This window comes from Silurus aristotelis (genome assembly GCF_946808225.1).
Source record: "Silurus aristotelis genome assembly, chromosome: 19".
In the NCBI taxonomy this organism is placed as follows: Eukaryota; Metazoa; Chordata; class Actinopteri; order Siluriformes; family Siluridae; genus Silurus; species Silurus aristotelis.
This window is the reverse complement of record NC_139592.1, coordinates 21704423-21732365: the sequence shown is the minus strand read 5'-3', so window position 1 is coordinate 21732365 and position 27943 is coordinate 21704423. Positions and strand designations below refer to the sequence as shown.

Genomic DNA, 27943 nt, shown 5'->3' with positions numbered 1-27943 from the left:
AGCAATATAGACTATAGATATATATATAGTGATATAGATCATGTTATGTATTGCATTTAATCCTATAAAATCTGCACTAAATAACCAAATCAACAGTGGATGTGAAAGAGACAAACTATTAGCAGAAACAATACATCTGTAATAGTCGTATTTGTGTGATTAAATTGTATTTGTTCTGTAAATACAAGAGGACAATTTATTTAAAACCTAAACAAGGTTAAGTATGAAGTTGACCATGAAGATCATGGAAACATCACTGGAATTTATTAGAGATCCAAACAGTTCAGGTTCTTTATTACCAAAAGTATTGGGACACCTGGTCATAAGTTTGGTATGTGATTTTTGGGCATCACATTACACATTTAGTCCCAATTCACTCTTCTGATTCCCTCCACTCTTCTGGGAAGATGTTTCACTAGATTTTGGAGTGTGATTATGGATATTTATGTTCTTCAGCCACAAGTGTGTTATGAAAGGCAGGTACTGATGTAGGTGAGGAGACCTGAGGTGCAGTCAGCGTTCACATTCATCCCAAAGGTGTTCAGTAGGGATGGAGCTCTATAGCAGCAAGACCTTCCTCTCCAAAGCATGTAAACCAGATCTTCAAGCAGCTCACTTTGTGCACAGGGGGATCACCATGCTGGAGCAGGTTTTGGGTTTTCAAGTTGAAGTGAATGCAAAATTGTATTATAGCGCCATCTAAAGACGTCATGTATGATTGAGATCCTTCAGCTTTGTGGTAAGAATTTGGAGAAGAACCACATACGGCATAAAAAGGTCAGGTGACCCGATACTGTACTTTTGAGCTGTGCTTTTTCTCAGCGTGCTAATTCAGTTTCTCGCTTAGCAAAACTCTATGGGATGCATCTGGATTCTGTTGATGACTCGGACCCTTCATGCATTCAGATTGTGGAGACCCTCATTTAAACGGTGATATCAACTGGTTCCACTTGAGGTGAGAGACAAATATTTATATCCAATGGAGAAAGAGCGTTGTCTTAGACCCATAATATATTGTTAACATTCAGCAAAAAAAAAGGACATTGTTTTATTTACAGGTTCGAGAGCAACATCATCATCATATAAAAACTATGACGAGATCAGAACCTTGTTGAAGAAACAATAAAGACTGGATTAAAAGTCTCGCAAACTTGTTTATCTCGAGCTGATTTCCTTCACCATCTTCTTCTGTGGGGATTGAAAATGATGGCGTGAAATGAAAAAACACGCAAACCAGTGACGTAACCTACGTTTATTCGGATTCCTCTCACCCTGCACAATGAAGAGCTACAAAAAGGAAGAACGAAAAGAAGACGCACACCGAAACATTATTTGTGTGTCAGTATTTTGTTTAAGTAAATACATTTGAGTGTCGTGTTTATTAACATATAGAAGGGATAAAGATCATTTTTATACATGAGGAAAAATAAGTGTCAAATACATTGTTAATGAGAACAAAATCATTTTGGTACAAAATATTTGCAGGAAAAAAAAAAATTATGACAAATGTCCAGTCAATTGATGTGTGTTTGCGTCACAGCAGTGTGGTAGTTTATAAAGGTTGGTCTGCTTCAGTGTGTAAAAAAAAAAAAAAAAAAAAAAAAAAAAAAAAAAAATCAAAGCTAACAGCTTAATTAAAGCTTATCACCGGTTTCGTTCGAGAACATGTTCATCATCAGGTTCACAGAACAGCTTTCCACCCTGGTCTTGGAGAACCTCTGCAAATCAGTGTTTTACTGTACGTCTTTATCCGGTTGTGTAAACGAGCTGGAAGCGGGAAAATCATTCCGAACAGTAGAACAGGACACATTTGAAATATAGCTTAAAGGGTAACCTCCATATCATACGCAATCTTCTTGATCCTTATAGTTGCTTTGTGCAGCACTTCAGGAACATGTGCCTCTTTATGGTACGGACCCGACGAGACGCCCGATTCGAACGGCGTCCTGCTGTCGTCTTCTCGGGAAGACCACGAATAGTATTTTTCCGAACGGGAATGCTGATGCTTGTTCGTTTTCCTCCTCTTGACTTGTTCATTTTGATCGTCTTCAAAATTTGGGTCGATCTGGATGTCGGTTTTGATCCGAACGTCGCTGCCCGGGTTCCCGTTCTCGTGCTGCTTGAGCACGCGGATGATGCCGCTGAAATTGCCCAGCTGGTGTTCCTGGCAGAAGAGAATGCCGCACACGGGGCATCGGTACGCCTCCTCCTTGTCGTGGATCATCTGGTGGCGCTTGCGGTTGTGGTGCGTGGTGAAGGAGCGCTCGCAGCGGTCGCAGGGGAAGGGCCGCTCGCCCGTGTGCACGCGCTGGTGCTCGTCGTGGTGGCTCCGGCTCAGGAAGCGCTTGCCGCAGATGGCGCAGGGGAACGGACGGTCGCGGTCGTGGAACTGCACGTGTCTGGCCAGCTGAGTCAGCGACGCGAACATGTCGCCGCACACGGTGCATACGTACTGCCCCATCCCCGTGAGCATCTTCGTCGTCAGCAGCAAGGGATCCACCATGGACTTTAGAGGCTTGTTGACCTGCTCGCCTCCAGTGTTTCGCTTATCTGTGCTCGTTATTTCCATCGGCTCAGCCTCGGACTTGACCGTAAACGACATGGCAGCTAAAGAAATAAACAAGAAAACATAAAAAATTGCTGCGATACTTCTGAAAATCTTTCACTGAACAACATGTTACATTAAACGTAATTTGCTGTAGACACGCGACAGCCAGTGAAACATGCTCTTTATTAGAACACTCAATCACCAGGTATTGAACAGGCACTAAAACAGGAAGTTATTGTCTGTTAGAGGTTTACGAGCCACCACAACCAACGCTCCTACACTACATCTCCATCGATAGCTGCATGTGCAGAGGGTCGTTTTTTTGGTTCCCTGAAGAACCTTTCAGTAGATATCCTTCTTAGGGCACTAAAAAACCTTTTCCTGCTACTACAAAGAAGTCTTTTTTTGTCTGTTTTTCACAGTAGCTGTGATCCAGTTCATACAAGTTAGAAAAGAAACACAATGAATAATAAATAGCAGAATTAATTTCCATCATATTTTGCATTTAAAATGTTATTCACATTAATTATTAATTAATCATAATTACTCCTCATTAGGGGTTATTAAGTGTAAAGAAGGTTCTTCTTCTTCTTCCGGCTTCTCCAATTACGGGTCTCCACAGAGGATCATCCGTCTCCATACCTCTCTGTCCGCTACATCTGCCTCTTTCAAACCAACTACCTGCATGTCTTCCCTCAACACATCCATAAACCTCCTCCTTAGTCTTCCTCTTTTCCTCCTTCCTGGTGGCTCCATCCTCAGCATTCTCATACTGATATACCCCATGTCCCTCCTCTGCACATGTCCAAACCATCTCAATCAATATGAACCAGATTGATGTCTTTCATTAAAGATCAGTGGTATTACAGGCATGTTGCTGTATTGCTAATGCAACCCCAATTCCAAAAAGTTGGGACACTGTGTAAAATGTAGAGCCGTCAATCGATTCAAATATTTATTAGCATGGTTGACGAGTTATCTCAATCGCACATTTTTATCTGTTCTAAGTGTATCTTATATTAATACTTTACTAGATTAAAAGTTTTAAAGTATGTATGATGTTTTCAATGACGTAAATCACCAGGACACCAAATGGAACTTTTGCTGTGTTTTCACACGGACGGTTTTAATCGGCGGACGTGTGCGTCATGGCGGATTTTGGTGCTTGAATTGAGACTTGGCGCGTCGGTAATACAAATGTTTAGCGATCGAATGTTTAGCGATTTGTTTCTTTTTGGTATCCAAGTAATGAAATGATGGCGTGACAGAAACGCATTAATCGCACGTTAATAAAATTTGTGAATTTGCATTAACGTTATTGCATTTGTCCTACACTGTCTTGTGTGGTCTGTCCTGCACCAGGTTGCACACGATGCATTTTATGTGGCGAGGACACCTACTACGGACAAGTCCTCAGCTCTGTGTCTCTCTGTTATGTAGCTTTATGTCGTTTTATGTAGCACCAGGGTTCTGGAGGAACGTTGTCTCATTTCGCTGTGTGCTGAGTCAGCTATATATGGTTGAAACGACAATAATAATCGTCTTGACTAATTTGGACATCCCTAATAAAAATGTCAATAAAAACAGAATGCTATGATTTGCAAATCAACAGAAACCAATATTTTATTCACAACATTACATAAAAAACAATTTAAAATAAAAAAACTGAGGTAAATTTTTGTTGGGACGGAGCAACAAAAATCAGTGTGTAAAGTAAATAGTTAAAGAAACATTTCAACCTAATTTAATTTATTAATTTTGCAACTTGAATATGGCGAAATCTCAGAAGGGAGCACAAGGAGAAAATATAAACTAGATGTCCTGTGATTTTCAGGCCCTCGAGCGACACGCTATTTAAAGCAGTCATGATTCTGTAATGGAAATCACCTCATGAGCTCATCAGCACCTCCAGATATTATTATCTGTGAACGTAGTTTGTCATGTCATCCACAGATGCGGGTTAAATCTCTATCGAACAAAGGATAAGGCATGCGTGAACATGATTCATTCATAAATACGCCAGAAACGCCATAGAATACGGATTTATGAGATTTCCAAATAATTTCATTCAGGTTTTATTTACATTTTGCACACTGTCCCAAAATTTTTAAAGAGATTTAATAGATGTATTAGGCATTGAACTTTATTGCACTATAAATGCGATTTTATTCATTGTAATAGTAATTTAATTAAACTAAAAATGTAAAAAAAACAAACAAAAAAAAACAATTAGTTGCACAGATTAGAAAGTCGTGTTTCTATGTATTTATTTCTAAATCAAAACATTTTAATATAATACAAGTATAACGCAGCTTCTACTTTCAGCCCGTCGCGATCAATCAAGTAATTTTTGGCCCTTCATAGGAAAACATTCGAGCACCCGTCTGAAACGGCTCATTGAAGGTTCTTCACAGAACCATACACCTTGAAGAAGAACCTTTTTACAGTTGTTTTGGATACGGGGCCAGTCCTGGGTACAGGACAGCAACAGCTGCATGTTAGTGGGAACTGGGAGGAAACTAGAAAGCATGGAAGAAACCCAGGAACCTCCAGATAGACATCCTGAGATCCTGAGACTGGAATTGGATCAGGAACACATTTTTTATACAAAAGATTTTATGAATGAAATCTCCACCTGTTGATAAATATCTCATGAACACCATCATCTGACAGGTTTCATCAGACAGATGAGCTCAAGAATGAAGTGAGCTTGTGACAGCATGTCAAACAAATGTCACGTGACTGAAAAGAAAAGACTCCTCCCTCAATCACATTCCATGGTTTTATATTAAATGTTTCAGTTGCTGATTTATTGGGGTTTTTTTTATACATTTTTGTGAGAAAATGTTTCCCAGATAGAACTAATTATGTTCATGATAATGCTTTACTTTATGTAAAAATCTTTTTTTTTTTTTTTTTTAAGAATTATACAAATATAACTTTGAGGCACCAGACCGGAAGAACCCATAGAAGCACTTCCGGGTGCACGCCTTCCTCTTACAGTCTATTTGTATTTAATTCACGCAGATTTTTCTCTCTCCCCTTTTTTTTTTTGCATTTAAAAAACGTGTAAAAAAATAGAAACTTTAGATAAATGATTCTGTAAATGTAAATTTCAGAATGTCCAGTGGTGTATTATTTGTATTTGTATTTTTTAAAGCGTGCATTTATTATTACAACATTACAAGACCGGGCGTGCACGTGCTCCAATAAGCAAACATGCACAGCGTTTAAACTCACGTGATGCACGTGCACTTTTGGGTTATATCTCCATCTATAGACGCTGAATAAACATTTATAACCGGGATAATTATTTCGTGTTTGTATTTCTCACCGGGCAGAGAAATAAACAGTGCAAATACTCACCTCCTGAAGTCACGTCCGTGCATGCACCAGTATTGCTCAGAGACGACGTATAGAAAAACGAAAGTTGTAGAAACTTGGAACCTTGAAATCGTGTTAATGTAGAGAGATCGGACAGTCCGAGATCAAAGGGGAAACAAACTTTCCCGCGGCTGACTCGCACGCGCGCACAGCTACATGGCAAGAAACAAAGGGGGGGAAAAGAAAAACCCAATAAAGCGACGATTTACTGTAAATAAACATTAACGATTAAACATTGTGTGTTTGTTTTCTATTAAATGTTCGAGGGGAAAGAAATAAAAACAAGCTACTTCTACACCCCCCTCCCCTTTCCACTCCACCCCCCTCCCCTTTCCACTCCACCCCCGCCCCTTAAGTCGCGTCACTTCCGGTATGGGCGTGGCTACACGTAAGCGTGCTCCTCCTTGCAATCCTCATTCACAATGGTTTCCATTGATTCTTCAGGCCCGAGTCATGAATGAAAGTGAAAGTCAATAAACATCCCAGTTGGTGCTAATAAAAACTTCAAAACAATCTTCAGGAATGTGCCACAGCGTCTATAGTTATTGAGGAGACTTAAGAAAGTTCATTTGTCCACCTGGGATGTAACCAGCTTCTACCAATGCATCATGGAAAGCATCCTAACCAACTCCATCACAGTGTAGCACAGCAGATCCACAGTAAAGCCCTGCAAATTGGTGGTCAAATCCGCAAAGTGCATCACTGGCACCAACTACCTGCCATTGAGCACCTTCACTAAAGTCAAGTCAAGTTTATTTCTATTGCGCTTTTCACAACAGACATTGTCTCAAAGCAGCTTTACGTAATTTTAAAAGTTAAGGTAAATGGTTTGTATTTATCCCTGATGAGCAGCCATGGCGAAAAACTCCCTTAGATGACATGAGGAAGAAACCTTGAGAGGAACCAGACTCAAAAGTGAAACCCATCCTCATTTGGGTGACATTAAGAGTGTGATTATAAGTATAGAGTATAATATAAAGTGGATTATATAGTGAATTATGGTCTATTGATCAAAAGATTGAGTTCAAATCCCACCAATGCTAAAATGCCACCTCTGGGCGCTTGAACAAGGCCCTTAACCATCAAATTCCCAGTTGTATAAATTAGATAATTGTAAGTCGCTCTAGATAAGGACGTCTGCTAAATGCACACAACATCATCAGGGACTCCTCACATCCCAGTCATAAACTGTTTATCCTCCTTCACTCTAGGAGGAGATACAAAAACATTCAGATCAGAACCAGGAGTTTCAGGGCTTTTTCCCCCACAACCACCACCATTACCCTGTTAGGACACTGATGTCTCACTAATGCTTTACTGATTTTACTCCAATCTGTACAATTTCCATATAATTATAACTGTATATCACTGTAAATTCACCAGAATTCCTAGATTATCTTCTATATATCTGTATACCATCTGAATTTACACTGCGTATCATTTTTGTACAATATATATTTATTTTATATTTATATAGATTATATTTCTCAGATATTTCTTTCATTTAGTTTAATTGCTTTTCTAATTTCCTTGTTTTTCACCTATATATCACATTTCTATCTATATGACGCATGTCTATACCTCAGTCAACTGCAATTTCTTTGTAATACTGCAAAACTTCACCAACGTAGCCCAAAACACAATATTTATTCTAATATCTAGAAAACCCTCTGGTGTAATTCCACCATATAGAGGTTAATAAATACCCAATACACTAAACTTGGTTCTTCAGAGGTTTTAGTGTGTATACCCTAGTGCTGTATGTTGTTTTAATTCAATTCTATTTAGAAGGTATAAAGTTCTCCACCAAACCTGGAAGCACACAATTGTAACCCCAGATCTCCTGACGCAAAATCAGTACCTGGTCTAACTAATGTTCTTCTAACCGAATAAACACAAATTTACTCAGCTACACACAGAAATCTATTTGGATGAGTGTGATGTTCAGGTTTCCACAAACCTGTGGCCCTATAGTGTATGTCTTGCTTTATAGTAGGAGACCTGAAGAAGCAAACATAGTTTGTCGGTACAGTTTTGACTCTACGCCTCCCACTTCAGATGCACCAGATATCTCTTAATGATGTGGTACTCTGTTATTGCATATATCTTCTAGAAAACCGTCTGGGTGAAAGACAGCAAGTGCTTCAACTGTTCTAATATTTAGCATGTTTGCTGAGCTAATGTCAGGTCTGTTTAGACTGGGCAGGGGAGAGTAAAATATACAAGTTTAACACTATAACATCCATTTACACACATAGTTGGTAGCATGCTAACTGGAAGCCTACATTTACAACCTAAACTAACATTTTTCTGTGATTACAAATCTATCAGATTCCACGGTTTATGTATTATATTAATTATTTCTGCCAAAAAAGTGTTTTACAAATGAATTCTAAGTGTACACGGCCACATGGTGGCGCAGTGATAGTGTAGTAGGCGTTTTTTTTGCCGGTGTGGGTTTCGTCTGGGGTCTGGCACCTTGAAAAAACTTCTGTTGGGGTCAGTAATGTTTAGGATTACATTTACAGAATTTGGCTCTTATCCAGAGCAACTTACAACAATCTAATTTATATACCTAAGCAGGTGAAGGTTAAGGGCCTTGCTCGAGGGGCCCAGCAGTGACAGCTTGGTTGAAGCTAACCTTCTTATCAGAAGTTTAATATCTCAACCACTGAGCTTCCACCTTTTTTATATTGATGAGGGCTGTCGATATGTTAATTTGTCCATAATATATACAAGTAAATACACAAAATATAAATGTTTTACGCAATTTTCCTTCACTGGACACGAGTCAAGTCACACAATAAACTCCACACAGTTTAGCGTCACTATATACAGCTGTTTATTTTCTCCAAACATTTATTTTTCTACATAGAAAGCACAAAAAAAGTGTAATGGAGCGACTTTCAGCAAGGTAGCAGAGTCATCAACACAAAAATGGACGAGGACAAAATCTAGGGAAATATATGGCAATACTAGTTGAGTCAAACAATGAATCTCTTTACAACTGTTAAGCCAAAGGCCTAGCTCTTTTGAGTCTGCGTGGTTTTTCACATAAGCTCTATATGACTGTTTTAGCTTAATGTCGATTAGCTTGGGATTGTAGGAACACATGAGATTATACATGTACTGTATGTGAGTTAGCTGTACAGGCATTAGGAGAGAGAGAGAGAGAGAGAGAGAGAGAGAAAGAAAAAAACAGTTGTGAACCCTTTTGCAACGATCTGGATTTCTACAGAAACAGTGCGGCTCAGAATCCTCATAAGGGGATGAATGATTATAAAACAAGATTTAGAATAGATAAGTTGTTCAAAGAAAAATCAAAGTCACTGATGGTGATGCATGTGAACTCATTTAAAATATTTAGGAAGCTGATTATGAGGGATTTTGGGACATGAAAGCCTTTCAGTACTGAATATTTTAATATTTAACATATTTATACATATACAGTATATAAACCAATTTGAGATCTTAGACAGATTTAACAATTTGCATTATTGCTGCAATATTCCAGAATTCTCCACAGATCCAAGAGCATTTGATCTAAAATTGTATTTAAGTTTTCTGCACCAACCTGGTGTATACTTTCCCTCACAGGCAACCCGGCCAAAAAAAACCCCTTTGGTTTAGACACACATTTTGTCATCTTTCTTTATGGTTCGCAAACTTTCCATCAATGACCTTGATTTTGTAATCATTTGGATACCAGGACATTTTTAGAGCCATTTCTTAAGAAAACCAGACCATTCAAAGTGTTCATGAAGTTGTCTTTGTTTTTTGAAAAGCTTGGAATGGTCTACTAAAATCCACATCACCCATAACTGGTCCAGGTGGAACTTAATGGTCAGGTTTTCCTCTTCCTCCCACTCCGAGTAATCAGGAAATCCAGGAAAGGGTCACTTTTGACATGCTGGTTATATAAACTCAGAGAAAAAACGGGTCTAAATTGTACCTTTGCTTGTCATTCCAGTGGTACTGTTTCCTTTAACGATAATTAGCTTTTCGAGTAATACTTACACAAGCAATTGTATATTATACTAAAGATATGACACCACGACAATGGAAAGGTACAGCTGAGAACCGTTTCTTCTGGAGTCTTTAGCCTGATAAATCCATTTACACCCTTAAAATCATGTTTCCTTGAATTCTGGGAGTTGAGAATACAAATGCGGACGGTTCAGTTTGGCAGTAGGCACTATTTTATTGGACTTATGCTGACAAGAAACGTAAAGGAGGCTCAGGGGAATACCTGACCAGTCAGAACCCACCTGCTTCACCAGTGAACTGACAGATCTCAGACAGAACCGGGTCAGGCTCAGCAAAAAACCTTCATCATCTACATTGTGCACATGACCACATTCTGCAAATGTTACAACAGCGATATAAATGTATATATACCGTATTTCTATATTTTATATATATGGTTGTTTTCTGTCTTTGTATGTTTTATTTTAAAGCCTGAGTTCATAAGTTTGAACGATTTGAATCGCCAGGTGGTAAAGTCTTACATATTGCATATCGGACCTTCACCGGATGAATGCATGGTTTTGTTTTCTTATTGGCAGCATGAATATGACATAGTAAGAAAAAAAAAACCTTTAACATTGTAAGAAAAGCTTTATCGTTTCCTAGATATGTTCGACTATTCTGCTTGAAAAAAAAAAACAACCAAAAAAAAAAAAAATGATAATAAAACACCATGCTCAGTTTTGTACCTGAGAGAATGCACATGCAGCTGTACAATATACAGTGTATGTATGTATGTGTGTGTGTGTGTGTGTGTGTACATGTGTATGTATCAGACAGATCTAATGCACACAGCTTTGAAGAAAATAAGGTTAAAAAATGTAAAAGATTAAAAAAAAAAAAAAAAAGACCATAAGGCAGCTGACTCCAGGAATTTTTTTTTGTCTTTCCACATGTCTGTCTGAGACGAGTGCGTGGATCTGCAGCTTTCCTTCGCTTCGTGAGCTTTTCCTTCCAGAGTTTGTCTTTGGACCATTCGCAGATTCTTCCGGTCTACATTACGGATGCACCGATACCATTATGTTGTTTTATTTCAGTCCCTTTTGTTGTTAGTCTTCGATACTACTTGCTAAATAAATGAATTTCTGGGTTACTGGTATTTATAAATTTGGGGTGGAACAATTTGTGTTTGTCTCGCTGGTTTGATCAGACAGATTATTTCACATTGTTAGCCCGGCTCAAGTAAGTTTTGCAATGGAGAGCGGGTTTTTCAAGGATGGACAGTGGATGAGTGTAAAGAACATCATGGGGCATTAAAGCGTTAATTCACCTGCGAGACATTTTTCTCTCTACACTGTTTTTGCTTGCTGAATTCCAAGAAGTTAAAGTGCCTCTTCAGTTGCATGATTTCATGTGTTCTCGAGTAAATCTTAAGTCTTCAGTAAATGCACAAGACTGATACACATTGCAACTATTGGTATCGATGCATCCCTGCCCTATAGAAAAACATGATCTAGACTTAACTATGGAACTTTTAACTTTGCGTAGTCTGCATTTTTGTTCTCAAACTAAAAGAGTTCATTCGCGCTCCAGAACGATAAGCCCAGGGAATTCTGTAACCCTAGATCCGGTGGATCAGTCTTACTCTGGAGTGCAGGTTTCTATGTAAATGTGATTTGGCAGAAGCATTCGGACCCGGCCTGCATTTCTCCTCGCGTTACAACTCATAACTTTAACCCTGACACTCTCCCCAAACTAAGGCTTTGGGTTTTAGGCACACAGAGGTACTGTAACTGAGCTAGTATGAAGATGTCCAAAAAAAAAAATACAAATCAGATCAGATGCAGATTCCATTTGAAACAAAAGAGAGGAATCATACAATAACACAATACCAAAAGAAACGAGGAGAGAGCCGTAAACACAAGCATGTTACAGACTAGAGACTGCTGATACTTGGTGTTAGGTGTATGTGTTGTGTGTGTGTATGTGTGAAAACCGACATGTCACGGAGGTAGCAGAAGGAGGATTGAACCAGCAAGGAAGCCTCCAGGAAGGAGAGCAGCAAATGCCATGACGACTGAACCAATCCGTCAAGGTGTGAGTGAACGATAAATACAATCAGAGTGAGTTTGGTAGACATGAGGCTTGAGACGTTTCCTTGTTTGTTTGTTTTTCTTCTTTTCTTTAACTGCATAATTGAACACAAGGCGATATCTGTCGTACCCTACGTACACACTAGCAGGCAACAACTCTGGCTGACCTGCGAAAAAAAAAAAGGACAATAATGACGGCCTTTGACTAAAGGCGGTAGTTTATTATAAATGCTAGGTTGTGAGCTAGCTTTGTTTTGCAGATTAGCAGCGCATGCTAACTTTAAATGCTATGTACACTCCCTAGAGATCTTTCCTATGTCCCCTCCATTTCCTTTATAACGTCTATGTTCACGCTCATGTTTACATTTTTTTAACCTTATATGCCATCTGCATCTTTGCCGAAAATGTTCCAGTCAGTCATTTTGCCATGTCATCACGTTATACCTAATTTGCATAGAATTAAGACCATCTCAGTTTTTTTTTTAACCTCGTGCTGTCACCCTGTTGCTAAAATCATGCTTGCTTGCTAGTATGGACGTAGGGTTTCATAACAGAATGTGTGATTAGAAAGAAACAGAGACGGAGCAGCGTTGCAAAAAAATGTTAGAGCTAATACTGACTGAGAAAAAAAAAAAAGGGTCTCCGAATTCATACAGCGAGCAGCTGAAACACACTACGAACAGAACTTAAGGAAACAGGGTTTTAGTCAACTGGCAAGAGGTGGAACACCTCCTTTATCTATAGGCTTGAGGTAAACAGTCCAGCATTTAAGTTGGAGAGGAATAAATAAGAAAGAGTTTAGTGTGTATGTGTGTATATGTGTTTTTTCTTTTAAATAAAAAGTAATCAGAAAAAAAGATGAACCAATGAAACACAATCGTGTACTGAATACATGTGCGGATGGGAGAGGTAGATCATTTTGGTAAAAAAATAAAAATAAAATAAAAACCCCCACAAAAAAAACAAAACAAATTCACCTGTTGGTGTGTCTTCTTATACCAAACGGCTTTCTGAGTTCTCTGTTCTCCTCGTCCGCTCAAAAAAAAAAAAAAAAACAACACCAGACAACTCAACTTCCTACATTTCTCATTCTAACTCCGAGCCTAACACCATGGAGGGGCTAGATTGGATTAGATTGGATTGGCTTGTTTTCCTGCCAGGCGAATTCTAACACTGCTCTAATATGGACGTTACACTTTTCTAGCCCCACCGTCCAGTCTTGCTAGCATATGAATGTAGAAGCCAGTAATTCAGTGATGAACGGCACGCCGTTCCTCTAGCTTATGACATCAGAAAGGAATAGCGTACACCCAAGTGTGACCCTCGAGTTCGGAATGCTGCCACACACGCGTTACGTTTTTCATGTCAGGTGAGTCACCGATAACTATTAAAGGTACGGACTGTGATTCTGTAGCATCAATTAGAAATCTGCTCAAAGGGGCAACTTTTTGTATCTTAACCCGACTTGTTCGATCGGAAAACACCCACTTCTGCACAACATTCAGGTCTTCTACAACAGATTTGCTTGGGATCATTGTGTTTTTTTTTAAAGGGAATACTGAAAACCAGGGCCTTAAAAACACTTAGATTCAGCGAACTTCCACCGAAATCACTGACTACACCTTGAAAAAAAAATAAGCAGGATGAAACCTGGATACATTCGGGATCCGTCCTTAGGGTGCTTTTACACTTGTTGTTGTTGTTTTTTTCCAACTGTACCTTACATTTTCAAATATTTAGAAGTGTTAGGAGTGAATATCGGGACCAATCAGGTCGCAAGAAAGTGCTGGTTATTCTGGTCGATGAGCGAAAGAATATTTAATAGCCAATCTTTCGAAATCTAAAACAGAATAAACCCAGGAAAAATGATCAACATCAGATTTTGTGTTTTCTTTCCTATAACAGCGGATCATCAAAACGTTTTTTTCCCTCTCGTTCTAATTTCTAAAAGAAAATATAGAATTTAGTTCCTTACGTTACATAACAGCTATACCCAGTTTGCCTGATGTTAGCAAGAAAACAGAAGTCCTTTGCATTACATTAATAGCCTTTGGCGGATTCCCTTATCTAGAATGACTTATATTTATCTCATCCGTACAACTGAGCAGCAAAGGGGTTAAGGGCCTTGCTCAGGGGCCCAGGGGTGGCACACTGGTGAGGCTGAGATTTAAACTCATGACCTTCTGATCAAAAGTCTAATCCCTTATCAATTAAGCGATCACTCCCACCTAGTCTGCTGTTCCTGAAGATGCCAGAAAGCTCCAGATTTTCCTCAGACCTCAGAAAATGTTAGAACTGGAGACTTCGTCTTAAAAAAAAACAAACAAACAAACAAAAAAAACACAAAGTGTAAAACCACCCTTATTGAGCTTAACTTAACTCTTCCCTGCTGAAACCAAGTTGGACATAGTCCTAAAAAGTGTGTGTGTGTGTGTGTGTGTGTGTGTGTGTGTGTGTGTGTGTGTGTGTGTGACAGACTGCCTCTTTTCCCTTGTTAAGAGCATTGAGTTCTATAAGGCTACAGAGGCGACACCACTGGTTCCGCGTGTATCTTTGTTTGAGTGTGTGTGTGTGTGTGTGTGTGTTTGTGTGTGTGTTTGTGTGTTTGTGTGTGTATCCTTTTTCACAGCGCTGGATGAGAAAGCACATGCTTTTGTAGTCATTAGAAAGAATCCGGGATCGAAACGTAATTGATTATATATATAGTAGAAATGTACATAGTACTTGTGGATTTTATCCCATCCACTAGATGGCGCTGACGTTCTGCCCTACTGTTTCCCAGTCACAAGATTCAGGTGTGCGCACGTTTCCGTGCTTGTGTCCGTCACGTCCGTCCGAATTCCAGACCCAAAATAAAGAACGTTCCAGTCACAGAACTTTCCAGCTTGTCGTTCTGATAAAGCAGTTATGTTTTTTTTTTTAACACAAAAGATTTTCCTGGACGAAAGGAGCTGAGGGTAAGAACCAAAACAACAAAGAATCAAAACAAAACAAACAAACAAACAAACAAAATCACAGCTCCGTCCTGTAGCAGCCAGACCCCACCCCATCACTTCCTCCTGTTTCTGTTTATTCCACGGAGCAGTTAAAGCTTCCAAGCGTCTTAGACACGAGGCAGAAGAGGAGGCGTGCGGGCGAAATGGTATATTCCTATAGACTTAGAGACATTGGGCGGCTCTGTGGTCAATCCACGCCTCCCTCCGTTGATTGATTGGTTTTAGGCAGCATTCGTGGTGAGAACAGAAGGTGATGCTTCTGTGTCTTGTCCAAAAATCTAAAGAGTTCTAGCAAAGCTTTGTGCAGCAGCAAGAAGTATGGTTTGAGATGTCTTGTTGAGGGAACAAAACGAGGAAAACGACGAGGAAAGGGAAAGAAAAAAAAAGGCAGGAAAAATGCTGTTGATTTGGGATATCTGGATATCCAAACAGGCACGAAAAGCGAACTCATAAAACCGAAAAGATCGAGATCGGTTAAAAAGTGAGAGCGAACGATAAATTCGAAACCGAGCATCACGAAAAGATTCGTCAAAGTCATAGCTTATTGTCACCTCAGAAGAAAAAGAGAAACGAAAGCGAGAGATAGATAGCTAGAAAGATAGCTAGATAGAAAATATCATATTTTGCATATTCCTCCCAAAGCGTCTTTTGAACTAATGAATCAGCTTAGCTTTTTCCAATGCTCGTTTTCATTAGACTTATTATGTACAGGAATAATAAAAGTGGTATTTACAACGTACGACCACAAGAGAGCGACGCAAAGCTGTAAAAAGAAACGATGATAATTATAAAACGACACGCAAAATGTAAACTGCCTCAAAAGATCCTAAGAAAAAGCTAAAGGATTAGCTGAGGTGAATTAATAAAACCCTACACAATGAACAGGTTCAGTACTGAGCAGCTCAATATACTCATTAAAGGAGCAGATTGTCTTTTTTCCCTGTTTTTTTTCTTAGCGCCCCCTACTGGCGTGTGAACTAAATTACAATCCAGATAAAACCAAAAAGTCAGGTGCAGAATAAATCCCTCAGGGGAATACTGTTATAGGGAAAATAATTGGATTTAATTCGATTTGGAATTTGTGGCCTTCCCGTGGGCTCACCACCTGCAGAAGGGACCATAAGGGACGGTGCTGTGAGGATTGGGCAGCAGTCGAAGGCGGGGGCCTGCTTAGACTGCTGCCCCCGCGATCCGAATTACGGATAAGCGGGAGAAAATGAATGAATGAATCAATGAATTTGTGGCCAAATGTAAGTTAAGTGACAGCTGAGAAACCCGATCAAGGTCAGAACTTCGGCACAAAAAAACCCGCCAAATTAGGAAATCGAGTCATGGCTCTCAAACCGTTCTGGTGGGGGCGGAGCCTGGAATAACCACGAATAAAAAAAAAGGCATGTGTCGCAAAACGGAATATAAAAAAAAAAAAAAACGCTATTAAAGTAATAACGTGAATGTGAATTTGGTTAAAAACGTCGATCTTCTTACAAAGTGTCCGTCTACAATCCTTTGGCACTTCAGTGTAGATTCGAACAGTATACACGTTTTTTTTTTTTTGTACCGAATATAAAACTGGCAAATCATCCAGCTGTCAGTCATCAGATTATCATAATTGCGCGTGTTATTAGCCGATTCGAGTTACGGGATGGGCTCGCTCTCTTGTGGTTATTAAATATCTTATCTATACAAACATCAGAAAAATAGATCTTCCCACCCCTCCTCCTCTCTGCCCCACCCCAGCCCTTCCCCTGCACTTCATTCAGTGTATGTGCCTGCTTGTTAGTGTCCTTTTTTCTTTCTTTCATATACACAACAAAATCACGTCTCTCCGCACAAGCATGCACACACACTCACAAGCCGAAGAGGCTTTGCTAGTCCTATTTTACAATGCTCAGCCATCGTTCACGCTTCGACGTAGTAGAAAGCATCTCTCTTAAATATAATTAGCTTATATTTATATATTTTTTTCTGTTCATATATGCATAAGTACATTCTTAATATGCCCTTTAGTTTCCAAAACCCATAGCCCTTCTCTGGACTTAACAACGTGCAACCCTCCCTCCCTTTATACACACACTCTCACAAACATACACACACACACACACACACACACACACACACACACACACACACACACAAAAAAAACACTTCTTCAAATTCCCCAAAACGGGATAACAGACATCCCCTGGCGTACTCCTGCCCTGGAGACACACACACACACACACACTTTCAAACTCACTCACACACAGTCGGGCGTAATAGGATTTCTCCAGATGTGCTCTGGCCCATCTCTGCCCCTGTGCCGCACCCCTCTTGCGCCCCCCCCCCCCCCCCCCCACTGGCACTATGGTAGCCGCGGCCGCTAGGACACCTCGCTGCCGAAGACCTCGAGCACGAGCGGTGTGAGCTGCATGCTGTGCTCGGGCTGGAAGGAGAGCGAGCGGTACTGCTTGGAGTGCTCCTCGTTCAGGCTGCGCAGGTCAGCCAGCTTCTGGATCATCTTGGCGTAGAGGAGACGGCCGCCTGGGTGGTGCACGCGGATATGCGCTTGCAGAGTCTCGCACAAGCGCTCCTGCATCGCCTCGATACGAACGTGGTCCTGCACGCCAGGACGGTCTGAGCAGAAACAGAGGAGGAGGGATTCATACAGCATTAGGAGGAGAGTTAGAAAGATGGGGACAAAAAAGAAATAGAGTAAGAAAGTCCAGGCAGACAGTGCGAGGGAGATAGAGGGATGAGGGAAAAAAAACACAAAAGCAAACACAAGTATTAATAATGAAAAGAAAAATTAATAAATAGATAGATGGATGGATAGATAGATAGATAAAAAAGTTCATCAGTTAGGACCGTGATAAAGAAGTGACAGAGGAGAGAGAGATAAAAAATAGAGAGAGAAAGAGAGAGAGGGAGAGAGATAGAGGAGAGAGAGAGAGAGAGAGAGAGAGAGAGAGAGAGAGAGAGAGAGAGAGAGAGAGAGAGAGAGAGAGAGATTAAAAACTAGTTCTTTTAACACACACACACCTGGAGAGAGGAGACAGATGGCCATTAGCAGCACATGTTCCTCTTCCTGCATGTTGAGTTTTTTCATCCCCACCTGAAACTTCACCAGTGGCTCCAGCAGCTCCAGAGTGTGACCAGCTACAGTAGGTATATCACACACATACACACACACACACACACACACACACACACACACACACACACACACACACACAAACACGTATTTGATCTGAATCGAAAGTGTATTAGAATAAAGATTCAGTGATGGAGAACATCGCGGTGTGGACTCGTGTCTCTTACCCTTGGTGACGTCATTAACGCAGTATTTAAAGTCCGGGCCTCCGCAGCTCCAGCTCATGTCATCCAGACTGAAGGACTGGTTGGAGCGCAACATGATGATCTCGATCGCGCTGGACTTCAGGAGAGCGATCTGATCTTCTGCAGTCAGATCCCTGTGAGAGAGACAAAGAGAAAGAGACAGAAAATGTGAGACAAAAAAGAAAAGAGAGAAGGAGGGAATGAGAAGACAAAATAAAAAAAACGGAGAGGGAAAGATTGAGACGTAAAAGCAAACATAGAGACACAAATAAAAAGACAAGAAAGAGACAATAACTAAAAAGAGGACAAAAATTACAGAAACAAAGGGAGATAAACAAAAAGACAGAAAAAGAGACACACAGACAAACAGACGCAATGACGGAGACATAAACACAGAGAATAATTGAGATAAACACAGAGACACAAACAAAGAGACAAGCTAATAAAGGAAAAAAAGAAAAAACGAATGAAAGAAAAGTGATTATGATAGATCCTTCAGCAAATCACTTAAACACATTCATAAGAACTCAAGTTTTCTTTTCATATGCTCATCAGATCCGCTATGATATTTTGCCAGAACAAAGCTACTCTTAGAGAAAGACGCACGATTGTTAATTACGAGGAAAAGATGAGTAAAGCGAAGGATGAGTAAATCAGACACACAATCAAATATAATCAAACTTTTTTTTTTTTTGCTCCACACGACTCTATTGTGAACGAACAAGGCCAAGCAGCCGAACACAGTAAACAGCCGAGTTTTTCCATTAACCTGCAGACCTTTGGCTGAGAGCTCTGAGTCACACTGACCTACACTCTCACACACACACACACACACGCACAAACAACACACTTGGACGACGTCACTCATATCTAATAACAAAAAACGAGTGCGTTGCTCGTTAAAAGCTGTATTCGCCTAATGGTCTCATCAATCAACACAGGAAAAACACCACTTACTGTTTACGTATGTGTGTGTGTGTGTGTGTGTGTGTGTGTATGTGTGTGTGTGTGTGTGTGTGTGTGTGTACATCCAACTGCGCAAGTGTGTATTAGTCAGCAGGTGTCCTTCGAACATTAATAAATGTTCAAGTAATAAAGCAGGGGATGGATATTGAAGATGTCGACAAGAGAACTGCTTTGTGTGTGTGTGTGGGGGGGGGGGGGCCCTGTTTTTTACGTCAATATTGTTTTTTTGCTCTCCACAGGCACAGGATGTTCTTAATTGTATGTGGTTACTCAGACAACTAGACCCTACATCAGCAACACACACACACAGACACAGACACAGACACACACAGACACACACACACACACACACACACACAACAGGTAAACAGTCTTAATGGACTTGGTTGCTGCTTCATATGAACACCCACATAGGAGGGATGTGATGGAAACAGTGCATACATGTGCGCACACACACACACACACACACACACACACACACACACACACACATACACATACACACACATACACACACACACTTTCATAAGCAATAGATCACGAAAAAAAAACATTGAGTAAGCAGACTTGTTGAACAGGAAGTGAGACGGTTCGGCCCACCTGAAGCCGGGGACCATCTTGGCAAATCCGATCACTTTCTGGATGCTGTAGCTGACAAGGTCAGCCAGGTGGGGCAGCATGGAGAGCCGGGAGTTTTCATCCCTGGAGTCTGGGCTCATCACGCCGTCCTGACACATGGAGAAGAGGCTGCTGAGCTTTTTGTCCATTGACTCTGCAGACAGACAGACAGACAGACAGACAGACAGACAGACAGAGTGATTACATGCCAAAGAGAAATACAGATCCCGCATTATAGAACAGAGTGCACTGTACACATTATAGTTCAATAACTCAGGGACTTAGCAGCTAGCATTATAGTTAGGTACAAGTTAGCTAGTGCCACAGTGGAAGAACATGTTAATTTACATAATTAACATGAGATTGGTTAGCTAGTTCATTAAGCCAGGGACTAATTAGCTAGTTCAACAGGTCAGGAACTAGATATATAGTTCAGTAGATCAGGAACTAGTTCAATAACTCAGAGATGAGCTAGTGAGTCCATCCATGTCAGGAACTAGCTGGCTAGTTTTACAGGTAGGGTCAGGTTAGCTAGTCCCATAGTTTAGGGGAGGTAGTTTATTTGTCCAGAGACTAACAGTCTAGTTTAATAGGTCAGTTATTAGTTAGCTAGGAGACTAGTTAGCTAGTTGAATAAGTTAGATAGTATAATTAATTGATTGTCATTTAGTTGTTTACTATCATGTGGGCACAAGAGAACAATTTAGTTTTTTCTTTAATACTTTCTGTTGCTTGGTATTGGGGAGGGGGTGAGCAACGGAGGAAGTCACAAAGGATCCTTCAATTACTTTTTCTCTGAGGGGTTACTGGATGCTAATTATGACAGGAACGAGAAATCTAGTTCAGTAAGCCAGGGACTAGTTGGCTAGTTTTAAAGGTAGGGTCTGGTTAGCTAGTTTCACAGTTAAAAGACAAGCTAATTTAACAGGCCAGGGACGAGTTAACTAATTCCATAACACAGGGATAAGTTAGCTAATTCCAAAGCACAGGAATTAGTTGACTAGTTTCACAGGTAGGGACTAGTTAGCTAGTTCCACAATTAAAGGACAACCTAATTTAACAAGCATACAAACAACAAGATATATAGTTAAATGGGTCATGGACTAATTAGCCAATTCCATAGCACAATGACTAGTTAGCTATTTCCATAGCAGAGGGACTAGTTAGCTAATTACATAGAACAAGGACTAGTAAGCTAATTGTATTGAACAGGGACTAGTTATCCTATTCCACAGCACAGGGACTAGTTATCTTATTCTACAATTAAAGGACATGCTAATTTAACAGGTCAGGAACTAGATATATAGTTCAGTGGTACAGGGGCATGTTAGTTAATTCTATAGCACAGCGAGTAGTTAGCTAGTTTAACAGATTAGGATTAGTTATATATTCCTTTGTTAAGAGTAAAACTAGCTCACTTGTTCAGAGACTACTTAGCTAGTTTTACAGGCCAGAGGCTATTAATACCACAAAAAAACCAACTAATCCAATCATGCAAAGTTACATTTAATCACAATGAATAACTGCTGAAATAAATGTGTAACGTTTTACAAACCTCACTTCTTGGAAAAAATTTTAAACACTTAAAATCTGATTTATTATTAATCCCACACATAATAATAATAAAGAATCTCAAAAAACGTCTCCTGCACATGAGTAAGCGTTAAGGTGAACTCAGGTTGGAGCTCACAACAATATCACAACATTCACTCATTTTTATATCTATTTTTCCATCATAGTCATAACAAGAAACGTTCAGCAGATCCAGATGTGTAAAACGAGAAGGTGCTTGTGGTGTTTTGTAGTAAAAAACAAAAAAACAAAAAACAAAACAGCTTTTGCTAAATGTATTCCTGTTGCAATAAAAACGCAAACGTGTGCAAATGATTGTTTTTGTAAATCCTGTCGTCTAGAAGGTGGTGAGGAAGGAAAAAAGCCTCATCAGTCCATTCCCAAGACTACTGACCTAGCTACGTGAGGAGAAAGGACGCCTAAACCGCAGCCAACTTGTCTACGGAAACAGATTAAGCCTCTCTTCTAAGCGTGAAATGGTGCACAGTAAATAAAAAGAAGATGTTTTTGATTTGTCACGTCTCGGGTAATTGTCAATGAGTGAATGATGAGAAATTGGATAACAAAAATAAAAGTATTCTGATGAGAAGAGTGAAGTGGTGCTTTGGAGAGTGAGAGCTGAGGATTTGTGCAAAATAGATGACTGGGATTAACTGGTATCAAAAAAAACCCTTTCAAACCACTATTTATTCCTGCTCTCTGTATGTGTGTGTGTGTGTGTGTGTGTGTGTGTGTGTGTGTGTGCTGCTTCCAGTTATTCAAATGTGACGTTCGCTGCTTTTGGCCACAATATGTTGTGTCCTGCCAGCTGTGGACAAACGTCCTGGAGGTTAAGCTTAAATTTCTTACTTGATTTCACAGTCAGTTTGTGAATGTGTGTGTGTGTGTGTGTGTGTGTGTGTGTGTGTGTGTGTGTGTTTTACCTGGTGAGTTGTTTAATGAATCTGAAGAGGCATCTGAGAGTGAGTGGAGAGAGGCGGCACGACTGGCACTGCGTGTCACTGGACCCTCTCTCACTGGGGGCTACACACACACACACACACACACACACACACACACACACACACACACACACACACACACACACACACACACACACACACACACACACACATTAATAGTAGTACACATACTTGAAAAAGATCCAACTTTTTTAGAAGATACTTCATGCATCCAGAAATATTTGCATATCTTTTGTAGCGAATGTCTGCGTACCGTGTGCAGTTTTAGTTCCAGGTTAAAGGCTGTTTCTTTGTAGTAAACTAAACTTGTTTCGCATTTGCATAAGGAATAAAACACTTAGTCATGGTGGTATAGAAAAATCATCAACATCAGCATCTGCTTAATTACTGTCACAAAGTTTAAGTTCCAACAACACCAAGTTTTTAAGGTTATTTACATGTTATTGTTGCTATAAAGGATTTATTGTTTTATATAGTATACAGTACAGTATACACACTACCTATAAATTAGGTACGTCGCTCTGGATAAGGGCGTCTGCTAAATGCCGCAAATGTAAATGTAAATGTACAGTATTGTATATGGAGTAGTTGAAGGATGCTTTAGTGTAGTATAGTGTAAATATAATATTTATATAGTGTATAAATATTTTTTCTAAAGTTGCTATAGTATAGTGTATGTATAATATTTATAATGTTGATATAATATAGTGTGTTCATTATATATATATACACATACAGTACAGACCAAAAGTTTGGACACACCTTCTCATTCAAAGAGTTTTCTTTATTTTCATGACTATGAAAATTGTAGAGTCACACTGAAGGCATCAAGGGCTATTTGACCAAGAAGGAGAGTGATGGAGTGCTGCACCAGATGACCTGGCCTCCACAGTCACCGGACCTGAACCCAATCGAGATGGTTTAGGGGTGAGCTGGACCGCAGAGTGAAGGCAAAAGGGCCAACAAGTGCCAAGCATCTCTCGGGGAACTCCTTCAAGACTGTTGGAAGACCATTTCAGGTGATTACCTCTTGAAGCTCATCAAGAGAATGCCAAGAGTGTGCAAAGCAGTAATCAAAGCAAAAGGTGGCTACTTTGAAGAACCTAGAATATGACATTTTTCAGTTGTTTCACACTTTTTTGTTATGTATATAATTCCATATATAATTCCACATGTGTTCATTCATAGTTTTGATGCCTTCAGTGTGAATCTACAATTTTCATAGTCATGAAAATAAAGAAAACTCTTTGAATGAGAAGGTGTGTCCAAACTTTTGGTCTGTATTGTATATATATATATATATATATATATATATATATATATATATATATATATATATATATATATATATATATATATATATATATACACACACACACACACACATATATACATATTATAGTTAAAGTTTACGTCAAACAAACACAAACAAAAATCGCAATTTTGTCAAGTTTTATGAAGAAACCACAAACTATAATGTCATCTGTCCCAAAGACTTTGCCCATGACTTCACCTCTGACTATAAAAGCTTGAAACTAAGCAAACTGCACGCTTATGCAATTTCACTACTGTTGTGTAATAGTCGTCGAGCGTGACACTGACTCTGAACTTCGCAAAGTCGGAGTACGAGTCGTCGTAGGTCTTGTGATGCGCCTCCACCAGCGTGTTGATGATCTGACACTGTTCCTCCGTCAGCCGGGGTTTCTGTGCCTCCCGCATCGCCTCCTCCTCCTTTCTCTTTAGGATCAGCTCCTTCTTCCTCTGCACCTCCTCGTCAGTCAGAATGACTGCAGACAAATAAAAAAAAAACAGCAGGAGTTTAACTTCTTTATCTTAAACGCGTTTTAAGCTCTTAAACGTTAAATAAAGGGACTTTTTAGTGCTCAAGAACATCATCAGTCCTGAGATAAAAGCAGAAAACACATCCTGCTCCGAAACGTATTACGCCACCTAATAAACACTCGGCTCTGGAGGACTTTCGTGTCACTGATGACGGATGACATGACTGGATTACAGCTTCAGGTGACGTTTACAGCTCACATACTTGAGGTTTTTAACAATGTTTTGAATTAAAGGTGCTATAGTAGATTTTTTATGTTTTGCTCATACAAATGAACCTGGAAACATGAAGAACATGATCACAAATATTTAAGACATTTGTGTATGCATATGTGGGCCTCTTGGTAGTCCTTTTTTTTTTTATAAACACACCCAAATGCCTCTTCACTCCGCCTATATCTCGGTCTGCTCAGAAAAAGGAAAAAGTGCGAAAAACTGCTCTGAAGCAACTGAGAAAAACTGTAATCCAACCCGTAGTTTACATCAGGAATTACTGAAACCCTGCGCTGTCACATCGACAACATGACTAAACATTTTGACGATCTTGTTTGTGAACAATGACAAAAGGACTTGTCATTCTGATGGCAGCGATCGGTTCATTGGCACGAATACTTACTTTTGAGAGATGAACTATGAATCTTGAGAAAAGTACAGGCTTTTTGCAAGCAATCCATTGTAAACTAGCTGTTTATACCAACTGTTGTTCAAAAATGCACTTTACTGGATCAAGAATGAATCGAGAAATGCTCCAAAGCACTGAGAAAAACAGTTTTTTTTGTCGACTTGACAGATCGACTTCTTTTCAAATTTTCTTCAATCGTGTTTCATTTGATGATGACAGTATGATAATTCATCTGGCAAACAGTTCAACATGTAAAATCAGAGGTCATGCTCAAGTGAAACAATGACAACGTGATCAGCACATGGATAGGAGGGGGCGGGCGTGGCTTTAACTGGACCTAAGGTCAAGGAGTAATCTGATTCATTACACTGTTGTTGTAATACACCGAACTAACCACTAGAGCTCAATCTCTATTCAAAACAATCTTCTTGTTCAACACTGAATCACAATGCTGATCCTAGATCAGATAACAGGGGAATAAAATAAAGAGTTGCCATTAGTATGGTGTGAAATGCCTGATTTCGGAGCAGTGCCGTGTGAAATGTATGAAATGTATGCTACTAGGCGTTTCTCAGGATTGGAAAACTACAAGTAATTTGCCAACTGGGTCACAGTGACAGTGGATTGACCTCGGGCCATATGGTGAGCCTGGGTGTAGTGTGACTGTGTGTGTGTGTGTGTGTGTGTGTGTGTGTGTGTGTGTGTGTGTGTGTGTGTGTGAGTTGGTGTGTGTTTGTGTTTTAAGTAGTGGCCTGGTGCTGAATGAGCCAGAACTAATAACACCCTTTTACCGCTCTCTATCTGTACTGTAACTATACAAAATAATGACCCTTGTCTAATAGCCTCTTTTTTCCCCCTACACTTCCTGGTTTTATGTAACAGCAGGCTTCATAGCGGGAAAAACGTGACTAATAGCTAATAGCAAAAGCTGTTAGTTATAGGTGGGGGAAGGGGGTGCAAACTTTTGAACCAAGCACATTAAAAAAATAAATTGCAGCAGAATAAGCATGTAAACAACTCCATCAGTGGAGATCATCAGTGGGTTACAAGTTGGAATTGTATTCTTTAAAATGTTTATTTTTTAATTTTTTTATAATTACTTTTTACTTGACGTTAATAATTTTATTTATAGTTTTTTGGGTTATTTTTATATATTTTTTTGCATTATTTATTGGCTTATAATGAAATATTATATATATATATATATATAAACACTACAAAAACCATAAGAGGATTGTCAGATTACATGTGCATTTTTAAATTTTTAAAGAACGTAAAATGACAAATCTATAAATAAAAGTAAAAAAGATTTTTTTTGAAATTTATTTGTATGTTACTTTACATAAATTGTTATGATCTGAAAAGCAGAAACATAACAGAATTTTAATTTCCTGAAAAATTTTGTATTAGAAATACACCAAAAAAATTGACATTTATTTTTTTGTGATCGGAAAAGTAAAAAATTATTTAAAGTTTTACTTAATTTACATTTTGTAAAAAAACAAAAACATTTATTTTTTTGTGATTTGAAAAGCAGAAATTTTTTTTAATTTTCAATTTATTTAAAATGTTGGACACATGGAAGCTATTATTTAGCATTCAGCAGTGGTTTATGTTCATATGCCAGTGATTGTCTGACCTCAAAACCCGAACACTGGTAAAAAAAAAAAAAAAGGGTAACAAAAAAATGACGCATGATTTCAGAGTCAGAGAGTGATCAAAAACTAAACGGATTTCTGAACGTAAACCCGACATGGAATCGGCCATAAACATGTCAGAGACACAAACTCAATCTGTGATTCATTCTGCGATTCTGTGACCCGCTCAGTGTCTTGTGTATGAACGCTTGGCTTCCTGCAATCCAGTTGCCGATGCGAGAGCTGTTGTGAGGAAAGTGCGAGCGCGGCCTGCCTCGGGTTATCTCGGGTGAGTTTGTTTTGGCTGAGCACAACATGTCAGTCTGAACCAATCTGGCAAACAGGTGCTAACAGTGTGTGGTCAAAGAAAAAAAAAAAAAAAAAAAACGAAAACGAAAACGAAAAAGAAAAAGAAAAACCTGCCCCAGAAAACCACAGGTAAACAAACATGCAACCCTCGTGGAAAACGCTAACGCCGAAGCAGAACCATCATTACTCATCGTAACGGGGAAATGTGAGAAAAATTTGCGAAGAGCTCTGCTTTCAGGGATCCGGACAGCTGAAGCTGTAAATCTCTTTTAAATGATCATGGAGTATTTTAGAGGCTACATTTAAGCATCCCCTCTCGAACAAACGGGAATTGATTAAATGCATACACTAGATGGACAAAAAAGTAATGGGACACTTGAATTTTACCAAAATGCAGGAGGCACTTTTTTAACTAGGAGACCAAAACCTGTTCCAGAATGACAACACCCCTGTGCACAAAGCCAGCTCCATGAAGATATGCTTTACATGGGATGGAGTAGAAGATCTCCTGCTATAGAGCTCTGACCTCAACCTTATCGAATACCTTTAGGATAACCGCTGACTTCACCCCAATCCTCCTCACCCCACCTACATCAGTCTTTAATTTTCTTTAACCTGTCTCTAATCTTTCTGAACATTTAGAACAATTAATTTAAAAGCACTGTGCTATTTGTTTTCAATTCAGTTCGATTCATTTTTATTTGCATAGCGCCTTTAACAAAGGACTTTGTCTCAAAGCAGCTTCACACAGATAACGTGGCAATAAAGAATGAATCAGATTAGTCTTTATAATTGGTTTTATGGTTTTAAGATCCAAAAAGATTTTTTACTTTAACTCGTGTCCAAATTACTGATTTGGTTTAAAATGTATAAATTATATTTTTATTTATACTTGATGGATGGATAGAAGGATAGATGGATGGATCAATAGATGCATGGATGTTTGGATGGATGGATGGATGGAGTGATGGATGGATTGATGGATGGATGGATGGATTGATTGTTAGAAAGATGCATAAATGGATGGATGAATGATCAATAAAAAGGAAATATGGATGAATATATTGATGGATGGATAGATTAATGTAATGAATGGGTTGACGAATGGATAGAGTG

At 39.3% G+C, this 27943-nt stretch overlaps 2 protein-coding genes across 2 annotated transcripts in view; both read right to left on the bottom strand.

The window, feature by feature from the left end:
* Positions 1-1237: 1237 nt before the first annotated feature.
* Positions 1238-6292, bottom strand: LOC310741652 (uncharacterized protein). The gene is made up of 2 exons (XM_083569671.1): positions 5915-6292; positions 1238-2607 (listed from the first exon to the last, which is right to left on the bottom strand). The coding sequence occupies exon 2, from the start codon at positions 2600-2602 to the stop codon at positions 1823-1825; it is 780 nt and encodes a 259-aa protein (XP_083425797.1). The 5' UTR covers positions 2603-2607; positions 5915-6292; the 3' UTR covers positions 1238-1822.
* A 9751-nt stretch (positions 6293-16043) lies between these two features.
* The window catches only part of vdra (vitamin D receptor a), a 58221-nt gene continuing 46321 nt past the window's right edge, over positions 16044-27943 (bottom strand). Inside the window, exons 4-10 of the mRNA XM_083521329.1 lie at positions 24023-24207; positions 22382-22481; positions 19869-20040; positions 18285-18436; positions 18006-18122; positions 16233-17600; positions 16044-16073 (exon numbers count right to left, since the gene is read on the bottom strand). Of these exons, the coding sequence (XP_083377455.1) occupies positions 17347-17600; positions 18006-18122; positions 18285-18436; positions 19869-20040; positions 22382-22481; positions 24023-24207 (980 nt within the window). The 3' untranslated portion in view covers positions 16044-16073; positions 16233-17346. The remainder of the gene's footprint in view (positions 16074-16232; positions 17601-18005; positions 18123-18284; positions 18437-19868; positions 20041-22381; positions 22482-24022; positions 24208-27943) is intronic.

Excerpts from the sequence above, each read along its gene's own strand:
- LOC310741652 (XM_083569671.1), bottom strand. The coding sequence starts at position 2,602 with ATGTCGTTTACGGTCAAGTCCGAGGCTGAGCCGATGGAAATAACGAGC.